This window comes from Notolepis coatsorum, assembly GCF_963971535.1.
Source record: "Notolepis coatsorum genome assembly, chromosome: 1".
Classification (NCBI taxonomy): domain Eukaryota; kingdom Metazoa; phylum Chordata; class Actinopteri; order Aulopiformes; family Paralepididae; genus Notolepis; species Notolepis coatsorum.
The window spans coordinates 12,984,483-12,997,034 of NC_140165.1; the positions used below are offsets into that span (position 1 = coordinate 12,984,483).

General features: G+C 42.6%; 1 protein-coding gene across 1 annotated transcript; it reads left to right on the forward strand.

Moving 5' to 3' along the window:
- Nucleotides 1-3,689: 3,689 nt before the first annotated feature.
- Nucleotides 3,690-11,406, forward strand: ccdc122 (coiled-coil domain containing 122). The gene is made up of 6 exons (XM_084318039.1): nucleotides 3,690-3,724; nucleotides 4,016-4,131; nucleotides 6,707-7,105; nucleotides 9,458-9,574; nucleotides 10,404-10,477; nucleotides 11,271-11,406. The coding sequence occupies exons 1-6, from the start codon at nucleotides 3,691-3,693 to the stop codon at nucleotides 11,341-11,343; spliced, it is 813 nt and encodes a 270-aa protein (XP_084174165.1). The 5' UTR covers nucleotide 3,690; the 3' UTR covers nucleotides 11,344-11,406.
- The last annotated feature ends 1,146 nt before the right edge of the window (nucleotides 11,407-12,552 follow it).

Genomic DNA, 12,552 nt, shown 5'->3' on the forward strand with positions numbered 1-12,552 from the left:
GGGTTGAAGAACTATGGCCTTTGTTGTTCAAGGTTCCCGCATTTCAGTGTGCCCATTACGTATTAGGCAAATAATCAAACATTATTATTATTTATAAGGTAGACATCTTTCAACCAAACTAAATGGTAAATGGCTGCATTTATATAGCGCTTTTATCCAAAGTGCTTTACAATTTGTTCCTCACATTTGACACATTCACACACTGATGGCAGAGGCAACCATGCAAGCTAACCTGCACATCGGGAGCAATTAGAGGTTAAGGACACTTCGACATGCTGCCTGGGAGGAGCGGGAATCAAACCGGGAACCTCCAGATTACCAGACAACTGCTCTACCTCCTGAGCCACTGTCGCCCCTGAGTTTAACTAACTGACTACACAATATGTACACATACTGCACCTTGCATGGCTATAGATCCAATGCCCGCCTACAATGTTATTCAACAAATTATCTATATGGAATATAAATTTGGGGGTTGATATATATATTTATTTTTTAGCAGATATCTTTGCATCATGTAGTTGCATATTGCAAGTTGTGATCATTGGCCAACATGCCAGTGTGTAATAATTATTTAACAAAAAAAATGCTGATCCTTTTTATTTTGACCATGTAAGCGAGATTTCAGTGACATGGACTGCACTGCACTTTGAAACCCCTGGACATTTTGAGTGTCAAACACTTGATTTCCTCCATTCTGGTGTACTTTCATGAGGCATGTCTGCAAGGTTGAGATGGTATGGTCCTGTAGGGGTGTCTGTCTGATGGTACGGTCCTGTAGGGGTGTCTGACATTGTCGGTTAATATAGTTATTAGGGATGGGTACCGAACCGAAGCTTTTTTCTTTTCATGTCAACGTTCACACCCACAATATATGCTTACCTAGGATTTGACTTGATTCAACAACAAAGCAGTTGGAGCAATGGCAAGCCGAAAACTGTCGAAATTGTAGTTATTTGAAGTTTGGATTATTTTTTTCACGACTGAGGTAGGTAAATAAAAAAAATTGAGACTAAAGTACCGAAAAGAGGTACCGTTGGGTACCGGTATCGATTCACAGGTACCGGTTCAAATGTGAAAGGTACCCATCCCTACTTGTTACAGGTAAGGATATATAAATGTTTTGACCCCCTTATTTGACCATTTTGGGGGAGGGGGTTGTCTTTCATATTAGCTATATTCTTTTGAGGGACAAATTTACCTCTTCTCAATATTGAGGGGGACATGTCTGCTGCAACCCCCCCCCCCATTAACCTACACCTATGGATGGAGTGGGGACCTGGGGGTCCACATCTCAGAGGACCTGACATGGTCAACACACATAGGCACAGTAGTAAAGAAGGCGAAACAGCGTCTCTACCACCTGAGACAGTTAAGGAAGTTCAGAGTATCGGGGAAGATACTCCAGTCCTTCTACTCAGGAGCTGTAGAGAGCATCCTGACCGGAAACATCACTGCCTGGTATGGAAACAGCACGGCACAGGACAAGAAGGCCCTACAGAAAGTGGTGCGCTCAGCCGAGCGTACCACGGGTATTGCACTACCCCCCCTGCAGGTTCTATACAACAAGAGGTGCAAATCCAGAGCCTGCAGGATAATGAAAGACCCTCACCACCCCAATAACAGCCTGTTTCAGCTGCTGAGGTCAGGCAGACGCCTGCAAATCCCAGCTACTAGGACAGAGCGGCTTAGGCTCAGCTTCTTCCCCCAGGCCATCAGAGCCATGAACAATGTACATTGAGTGCTCAGAACATTGAACTGTCCACACACAAGCACACATGAACACACACACGACACGCACACTGTGCACGCTCACACACGAGCAGCCACTTAACACTTTAACATGAGCGGGCACACACTCATGTCGCACACACGCACACTTATGGCCAAAGGAAAGGACACTTTAAATTAGAATAACAGGAACAGTGTATTGCACTACCAAAGCTAACTAGCATGTCACACATGCGCTGTAAATAACTATGTACAGATACCGAGATGTCACTCCATGTTACCTGCTATCTGTTACTGCACAATGTTGTTTCTTCTTTTGATTCTATTATATGTACCACTGTATTGCACATCGTTGCGGGCAAGACCACCCGCATTTCATTGTATACCTGTATGCCGTGACAATTAAAACTCTTGACTTGACTTGACTTGGGAGCATCTACCTGCTATGGGTTCAGTCCTGGGCCACATAGAGGCATTCTGAGGGACTACCTTCAGCCAATGGATAATTGAGTTTAGTTCCTATCCAGGTGGAAGCTTTCCCTTCCAGGGTGACATTGGGGTCGATAGTGTCTAGATCCCATTGCCTGGAACTTAAGGACCGTGACTGTGACGGGTACGTTAAGGTTTGGGCTAAGGTGGATATGTTTATATAAAAAATAATTATGACGAGTTATGGCTTTTTCCATCTTGACCAACAAGTGATGACCCACTTCCAGGTCGAGGTTAAGCCCTCTGGGTGATGGAAACTAGATGACAAAATACAATTTATTTTGTAAAGCCTGACAACACACGTTAATGTCCCCATGGGCCGGACACATCTTCTTTAAACAAGTCAAGAAGAAACATCACAATAAATCAAGAACAAAACAAGAAAAACACCATGAAATCCTAAATCAAATGTAAAATAAATAAATGCAACACTCCCAGACATACCCCAGCGAAGGTAAGGAAAACCTAGCAATAGGAAAAAAGCACCACAGGCAATGTGGAGGGGAGAAACCTTAGAAGGGCCATTCAAGGGGGGATCCCCCTTCTTGGATGTCGGTGATGCTATGGATGATCGATGGGTGGAGAATAAAATACGCAAAATAGTTGGTATGTATGTACATATACGTGTGATAAAACAAATATGTACATGCAATAGCAACTGGGGTACATTTTTGAAAGATTGAAATATGATTGCATGATGATGCAACCCATCACCCTGTGTGTGTGTGCCTCCTAAGGCCATGCACATCACTTACCAGCTCTGGTAATATTTTCCTGTTTTTATATATTTTACTAATCACATCAAACAAATACAAGAATATGTCCAAAAACTTGCTGATAACATTTGGATACATTAGAAAAGCAGTGATATTGTAATTGTAAGACAGCAATATCTTAAGAGACCCCCAATTTGTATGTGGAATAAAAGGCCATAAATATTCTAGATCTAGCCTAGGCAACAATGCATCACCACTCGCACATCAAATGTATATACTCCCTTTTCTGGACTCTTTTTGTATCACAAACAGTACTGTATTTGCAAATCTGGTATGTCATAAATGTATAGATGTAGCAGTACTGTCTATCTGTATGTCATGTATGTCATATATAATAACTTTATTTGTATAGCACTTTTCATACAGAGGTATATGTCCTGATGAATTGAAAATGGGGGACCCTGATGTAAACAAGACGAAAGTCTTTCTCTGGTCTGTTAATAAAGTTTTCAATCAATCAATCAATCAATCAATCAATCAATCAATCAATCAATCAATCAATCAATCAATCAATCAATCAATCAATCAATCACTCCCTTCCTTTCCTCTCTGATGACTTTGTCCACTAGATGGCGCCACATCACCGCCAATAGTCTCGCGCTCTCCCCTTCAATGCAAGGCACGCGGGCCACAGAACAGAGCTGACGGCGCAGCCTGCAGGTGAAGCAGTTCGGCGCGAAACTAGTCAAGGAAAATGGCAAACGCCGTCGCCGAGCTTTCAGAATATGGTAAGATAGTGTTCAACAAACTCAAAGTTACCGATATTATAGTTTTATTTATGTAAAATTAATAGTAAAATGCATTAGTTATATAAAAAAAAAACAATCATGTATGGACTGTAGTGGACATTGATGGAGAGTTGCTTGCTTGCTAATGTTCTGAGTGTCACCTGCTATAGCTCTCGTCTAAATTCATAATATACTTTACCAGTAATAATAACATGTTTGCTACCGATCAATGATAATCCAAAGCAAAAATTGGCTCACATTTGATTGAGGTCTCCCTATCTATTGATATAGAGACACAAGAGAAGCCAGAGTTCACAATCACGGAGGCCCTGGAGGGGGTTTCTCAACAGGACTACGTCCAGACTGTGGCCCTGCGGGAGAAACAGCAGGAACTCCACGTTCTGCAGGTCAGTCTCCTTTAGAAGTCTGTTATTATAACATCATGATGACTCCTGGACTAACATGACTCAGGAGAAGTCTGTTGTTCTAACATCATGACTCCTGGACTAACATAACTCAGGAGAAGTCTGTTATTATAACATCAGGACTCCTGGACTAACATGACTCAGGAGAAGTATGTTGTTCTAACATCATGACTCCTGGACTAACATGACTCAGGAGAAGTCTGTTAGAACATCATGACTCCTGCACTAACATGACTCAGGAGAAGTCTGTTAGAACATCATGACTCCTGGACTAACATGACTCAGGAGAAGTCTGTTATTATAACATCATGACTCCTGGACTAACATGACTCAGGAGAAGTCTGTTATTATAACATCATGACTCCTGGACTAACATGACTCAGGAGAAGTCTGTTATTATAACATCATGACTCCTGGACTAACATGACTCAGGACTTTCCCCAGGATTTCCAAACGAGATGATGAGTCAGCAACTAGTGGGTGGTCAGGAGGGGGGGCTGTGTCCCCCCCCCTAAAAATTTGCAATAAAGAAAGACATTTGCTGTAATTTCCTGCAATTTAAAAACATAATTTCAATAAAATAGCAAATCACTTATTTATGAAATACAGTGTATAAGAATGAAGAGCACGTTCAGCCAAAGACTCACCCCCCTCTCACTGGACTATCTTGTATTTTGTACTTTTTTATATCATATTGTATTTGTATTTATATTTTATATTGTATCTATAGTGTATATAGATACTGGACTGTGAAGCTCTGTATCCCCCCCCCAATGCTGCTTTGACACCCGAATTTCCCTAAGGGGCTTAATAAAGGATCGTCTTATCATCTTATAAGGTTACACAATAGTTTAAAGGAACTCGCCAACATTTTGGGAAATTAGCTTACCATCTTCTCCAGAGAGAGACACGACGATAGATACCAGTTTCCTCTCTGTGCGTTCAGTAGAAAGCTATCTGGCTGCACGTTAGCCTAGCTCAGCACAATGAATGGAAGCGGACAGTGCCGGTTAGCCTAATCATTGTCCAACTAACACCTCTGCCGAAGGCTAACCGGCACTGTCCGCTTCCATTCATTGTGCTAAGCTAGGCTAGCTTTCTACTGAACGCACAGAGAGGAAACTGGTATCTTATCTTCTTGTCTCTCTCTGGAGAAGACGGTAAGCTAATTTCCCCAAATGTTGGAGTGTTCCTTTAAGGTTGAACATGAAAACACACACACACACACACACACACACACACACACACACACACACACACACACACACACACACACACACACACACACACACACACACACATGCACACATAGTGGAACAGAGGACAGAGGGAGCAATCACGTATTAGACATAGATGTCTGGTTCTAAGCTGGCCCCAATGCTGGCATTGTCATAGTCACACTGCGCCCCTATTCCATTGTTTAGGGAAAGCGCTGTGACTCATCAACATGACATTATGGTTCCATTACAAAATACAGGAGTGTGTCATGGTACTAGTACTAGTAGCCTACTTTACCAAGTAGGGGCCTATATATGTGACTCCACAATACTGTACCATAGAAATCACATCACTATCACTTATGAGGTAGGATTACATCATTTGATTGTCATTGATTGATGTTGCTATAAAACGATGTATTAGATGATTCGATTAAAATGTATTTTAATCCCGCTCCCTGTAGAGGCCTTATTTACAAGTACAGTACAACGAAAATAAATCTGGCCTCCAACCAGAGTGAATATATTATATGCTGTCATCACCTTAGCGCCCCAAGGGAGCTCTCTGGAGCTGAGACACGGTGGTGGTGTGCGATTTATTTATTGCTGAATGAAGGAATGACATTTTATTTTCATGTCATGTCCGACGACCCATCCTTTACGGGATTATAAGACACCAAAAACAATAATTGAATATAACATTCACTTCCCAAGGTTTGTAAGATACACATGCACACCATCGGAGGCGAAAATAAATACATCACATATATGTTCTTTTTGTACATTTATCCCAAGCTTTCTCTAAATATTCTTCAAGTGCAAATACCCTGTGATCAAAAGTCCATTTGAGTCTTTCTGCATCACTCAACCACACTAACTAAATTATTTTTTACACCTGTCAAATAACTTTTGATGCAACTCATAATATAATGGACAATAAAACATAAAATGAAACTCATTCTCAATATCAATACCACAGTAAATACAGATCCGCTCCTCTTCTGTGACCCCCCGTTAAGGTCCCGGTCTCGAGGTGCAGGGGCAAAATCCCAGAGCGGAGCTGGGCACATAATGACCGTTGTCTTTTAGATAATGGAGCACACAAATTTTTTTCATTTCTCTAACAACCTTTTATCGTACTAAATGTATTTAGCCATGTCACAATAATAAATGCTACGGAACAGTTTGCCTTGGAGTTTTCCTATATATTGAACTATTCTACTGTCTACGGAGACAAACTTAAACCTCTTAATTGTTACTTATAGTTAATTTGGCTGACATGCACACACAAGAAAACAGGAACTGTAGGAACTTGAGCGATGCTTCGCCTCTCGTTCCAGATCGCCCTATCGGACGCGGAGAAGCGAGGCGAGGGGGTGGGCCTGGAGCTGAAGGCCACGGTGAGACAGACCCTCATCCTGGAGGGAGAGATGGAGGACCGGCTGAGACGAATGCAGGCCTTGGGTTCTCGCTCCGCGTCGATCTACGGCGCCAACGCGGAGCTGAGGTCCCGGGCGGAGGAGGAGGAGGAGAACGCCCACATCGCGCTGGCCAACTACAACACCTACCGGAACAAGATGGAGGGCCACCGGGCGGTGGTCTCGCACGCGGAGAGCCAGACGGCGGCCTACGGGGAGCTGGTGGAGAAGAGGGAGCTGGTCCGGGCGCTGACGGAGAGCAGGGAGGAGCTGAGGGCGGATCTGGAGAACCCCAACGGGAAGGCAGTGCAGCAGGCACAGGTGTGTGGGGCGACCGCAGCGACGTATAGAGGCGCTGCTATGAACTAGGGCTGGGCGATTAGCTGCGTTTCAATTTAAATGTTGGCCTCCCACGATCATGAAAACAAGATAATCGGGATTAAAGCGCCGAAAGCCGCGTTGCTCTCGTTTTGTCTTGTGTTGTAAATTCAGCGCACCCTTCCTTCACAGCGGTGCGCTCTGCCCCTCCCCTCCCCTCCAAGCTTCTTTGGTCACTTGTAGAAGATGACAGAAAGGCAGCCTTTGGTTGAGGAGAACGGTAAAACTAATTCAGTCGTCATCATATGTCGTCTCGAATCAATTAGTAATCGTATTTAATAATCGTGATTTCAACATCAATCAAAATAATCATGATTATAATTTTTGCCATAATCGAGCAGCCCTACTACGCACTTCTGAAAAACCCTGTTCCTCACGGCCCGATGCTGTTCGAGTCCGATGATATTCTTCTACAACCTGTGTAATTGACTGATCTCAAGTTGAGTAAAGTGTTCCTTTATTAATCCCCTTGGGGAAATTCAGTGTATAGCACCTAGTGGCTTTGATCTATTCTGTGATGTGATTACTGATCCCCATCACTCGTTCCACTAAGTGGCGGTAATGCTGAAGATTCTGTGTTCCAACTACAGCTGAATCTCAAATGAGAAATGAAGCTTTGAATGAATGAATGAAAACTTTTATTTAAATTGGACACCACAGCTACATTGGACCAGTCACAGTGGACAGACCAGATGTGTTGTTTGCGTGTTTATAGCACAAGTGCTAGTTTTCAATACCAGTCCATTGGGGCTTTTCTAAAAGATGGAATCAAATGAACAGTATAATACAGAATTGAAATCACAAATCAGAACAAATAGTTACCAGAACAAGAGTCCATGATCAAAACAACAAAACCAGTCCGCGTCTACTAGGGAGTAACGGTACACAAAAACCACAGTACGGTACGTACCTCGGTTTTGAAGTCAAGGTTCGGTACGGGTTTTCGGTACAGTGGGGCAAAGTTTGGCTTTCCATGTTCCACTCAGGGGTGATGTAGTGTGCAGTAACTAATTGTACTTGTAGGGCTGTCAATGAATATTCTATATTGAAATTAATAATCGACTTGTAAATTTTTTTTTTTAAATTATATTAGATTGTGAAAAAAACAGCCCCCGGTGGGCGGTCGTTAGTGGTTAACATACCGTTGTATTCGTTCGGTACACTACACAGCCATTCGGTACGGTACAGACTGAAACGGTTTGGTTCGGTACGGATACGTGTACCTTTACACCCCTAGCGTCCAGTTTTAAGCCAGTAGGCAGAGAGTTCCATAAGTTTGCCCCTTTAACGGAGAAGGCAGACTGTCCAAACGAACTCTTGCACATGGGAACAGTACAGTCACCATTATTGGAAGCTTGTGTGTTTGCTCTGCCAGAGCTCCAACGTCTAACCACCAGTCCAGAAAATAAAGATGAGACATGATTGTGCAAACATTTAAAAACGAGTCTAATATTACAAAAGATTACAGAATTTTCAAACGTGAAAAGATTGTGCTTACTTTGGCTGTACTGTGTAGATAGGAAGTGTAGATAGGAAGTGCACACTTGAATCTCCTCTACAGAGAGAATGTCAGTGGTCGATGTCAGTGTTTACTTCTGTTCCTGGTTTCTTAAACCATGGGTCAGGACCCAAAATGTGTCGCGGGTCTTCCTCTGGTGAGCCCCCACTAGATAACAGTGATATGTTTGTGATAAGTTTCAATGAGCCCCGGGTCCCTGACTGTGAAGGTTTAAGAAACCATATCTCTAGTGTCACATGGTCCTCAACATGTATTTGGAGAGATTCAGAGCACTCCATCATATTCGACAGTGTAATTATGGGGTTGTTTCTCCTCACATGGCTTCTGAGAGACACGTGTATGTAGACAGAGAGGTCAGAATAGGGTCACTGCAGCAGGTACGGGTTCCGTGTCTTTGCTGAAGAACACTACAGCGTAACACATTGCCTGGTGCGGGGGATTGAACCTGTGATGCATCTGTTTCAGGAAAGTCTAACCACCAGGCCCTCCCTGCCCCTGTTCCACCACCATATCCCTGTGTTTGTGTGAAAGGTTTATCACCTCTTCTTCAGCCTCCAATTGAAAAGCTTTCTCAGTTCATGTTCATACATTCATTTTCATCTACAGAGAACGTCTTAGTTAAAATACAGCATTTTGTCTAAAGATAAATTCTTAAAATTCTGTATTTTGTCTACAGAGAAATTCTTAAAATTCTGCATTTTTTTCTACAGAGAAATTATTAAAATTCTGCATTTTGTCCACAGAGAAATTCTTAAAATTCTGCATTTTGTCTACAGAGAGAGATTGATGATCTGAGGGGGCAGATCTCAGTCCTGAGGAAGACTGTGTCTGAGAAGAGAGAGCTTCTCCTCGAGGAGTTTGGGAATCAAGCCCAGATTAAGCAAGACATCGAGGTATGGAAGGAAGGAGGTTTGGCCCTCTCTTTATAATCCCACTCCCATTATTCTTTAACATATCGCTGCTGGCGGGACAAAACTGTAACTCCAAAAACCCAACTTTTCAGCAGATGAAAAAAACGAACACAGATTTGAGGGCGAATAGAGTTACGAGGTTTAGACAGATGATTGGTTTAATGCTTTCCCATTGTGTAGACTTTGTAAAACCACACACACATGGAGGATGATCTACTGAGTTGATAAAAAAAAGAAAAAAATTCAAATTAAAAAATAGAGTTACGAGGTTTTGTCCCGCCAGCAGCGATATTTGTTTTGTGCTGGTAGGGGTAAAGTGCTGGTAGAGTGGGTGGTCTGGTGGTCATGTATGATTATGAGTGCTTTGTGGATCAGGGATGAGGCAACACAAACGGATGAGTTGGGGTGGGCATACCAATGAGTTTGCTGGCTAAATGAGTTGTCTTTAAAGAGTTTATTCTTATTGGGGACTGTAAGCGTATGGCAAAAATAGATTGCACTATACAAAAGAGCTGGCTCAATTATGCAACGGTACAGGAGGAGAAGAAGATATATAGTAATATTATATATAGTAAACTACTAAAGATATATAGTAATATTGTACATAGTAAACTACTAAAGATACTAAAGATATACAGTAAATATTTTCTATATATGGTAATGTATATAGTAAACTACTAAAGATACTAAAGATATACAGTAAACGTTCTCTATATATGGTAATATTGTATATAGTAAACTACTAAAGATATATAGTAAACGTTCTCTATATATGGTAATATTGTTTGCATTTCTTTTTCCATCTATTAAGATTCAGAACAGGCGTTACGACGCCATTGTGAAGCGTCTGTGTTGCCAGCTGAATAACGCCCAGGCCATCCACAGGTATCATTACTGTTAAATAACACCCAGGCCATCCACAGGTATCATTATTGTTAAATAACACCCAGGCCATCCACAGGTATCATTACTGTTAAATAACACCCAGGCCATCCACAGGTATCATTACTGTTAAATAACACCCAGGCCATCCACAGGTATCATTACTGTTAAATAACACCCAGGCCATCCACAGGTATCATTACTGTTCAATAACACCCAGGCCATCCACAGGTATCATTACTGTTCAATAACACCCAGGCCATCCACAGGTATTATTTCTATTCCACAGGTATCATTTATATTAAATAACATTATCACTGTGCCAAAATATTCAAAATATAATTAGCTTTTTATTTGCATATATAAAAGAAACCCATTGTTTTCTCTTCCCAGAATAAACACCTAATCTGTGAGTTGTGTCACTGCAGTTGAGGGCAAACTCCCCAGAAATATTTCCAATACAATTAGATTTAGAACCTTAACCTTCTGTAGTGTTGTAGTGAAAGGGTTAAGACAAATTAATGTGTGCAAAACTGTTTAGAGTTTTTGGATGTGTGTGAGATGATGTACAAAATAAATCAGCATGGTTTCTTTTTACCAAGATATATATTGTGTTGCCATTGATTCAGCCTAAAATACAGAGATATGATATTCTATGCTACTCTACTCTACTTTGCTCCACTCTATTCTACTCTATGCTACTCTACTCTACTTTGCTCTACTCTATGCTACTCTACTCTACTCTACTCTACTCTACTCTACTCTACTCTACTCTACTCTACTCTACTCTACTCAGGCAGGTTTATGGAGACATCTACCTCATGAGGAGACAGATAGAGCAGCTAAAGAAGCAGCTGGAGTCACCGTAGGTCCTGCTGGTCAGTGGTCATCAAGCTGTCTTGTTAGCGTTGACTTTAGGTGCCACTTGTTCACTGCCAGTACAGAGTACTAAACATAAAGTATTGTCTTGTACCTGCTACTCTTGTCCATTACCTACCATGTTGATTAAGACCATTAGTTTGGGCTTCACTTGATAAAATAAATGAGATAGAATAAAATTTTTCAGAGTTATTTTTTATTTTTTTTGTATCCTCTTTTTCTCCGCCTGTTTTTACATTTTTCTCCCCATCCCAATTTAGTCGTTGTGCCAATTCCCCCCCTCCACTACCTGGTTGTTGTGCGCATGTTTCTCCTACTGGTCGGTACAAGGGAACCCTGAAGTCTACCACACGCTTCCTCCACTACGTGGTAACACTGTCGCCTCACAGCAAGAAGGTCCAGGGTTCGATTCCCGCTTGGGGACCAGGTTTCCATGATGCCAGTTACCCAGGTGGAGTATCTCCCAGGCCTTTCTGTGTGGAGTTTGCATGTTCTCCCCGTGCTCGCAAGGGTTTCCCCCCGATAAGATAAAACCCAATGAAAAAACATGCACAACAACAAGATCGCTAACGCTGTGGCGTCCTTGACGAAGACGGACAGGAGCACTTGGATTGGTCCCCTGGCGCGGCTCACGTTGACGCCTGTCTGCTCCCGGCTGCCCTTGGGGGGGAAGGACGATGGGATGGGTTAATCGCAGAGACGAATCGCATGCATGCATGCATCGCATGCGTGCCGATTGATGACCTCTGAGCAGGTCCTAAATTATTATTATTATTATTTACATGTGGAGACAGCCAGTGGCTCTTTTTTCACATGGCAGCGAGGACTCTCATTGGTGAAGCGTAACGCGTGGCAGGTCACGCTGCCTTCACCATTTCCTGCCTTTCGTTGAGCAGGCGCCCAGACCTGACCTGTAGGCGTCGCTGTCCACAACGCCAGATTACCACCCTCGACTTCCCTCCCGCTAACTCAGCCAAACGAGTTAGTATGACGATCGGCCCAAGCCGCAGGCAATGCTGACTCCGGGAGTCGAGACCGCAGCCTCTTGCATTGGTGACGAGCGCAATCTCCGCTACGCCATCCGACCGCCCTTCTCCGAGTTCTTTCTATATGTGGAAAAGAAAATAGTAGTTTGGGGTAAATTCTCTGATACTACCGATACTAATACCTTGTTTTATTCTGCCCCTACTGACAGCATC

Bases quoted from the DNA above. Each gene is read 5' to 3' on its own strand.
- ccdc122 (XM_084318039.1), top strand. From the start codon at position 3,691: ATGGCAAACGCCGTCGCCGAGCTTTCAGAATATG. The intron at 3,725-4,015 runs GTAAGATAGTGT...CTATTGATATAG, and splicing joins CGCCGAGCTTTCAGAATATG to AGACACAAGAGAAGCCAGAG. The intron at 4,132-6,706 runs GTCAGTCTCCTT...CTCTCGTTCCAG, and splicing joins AGGAACTCCACGTTCTGCAG to ATCGCCCTATCGGACGCGGA.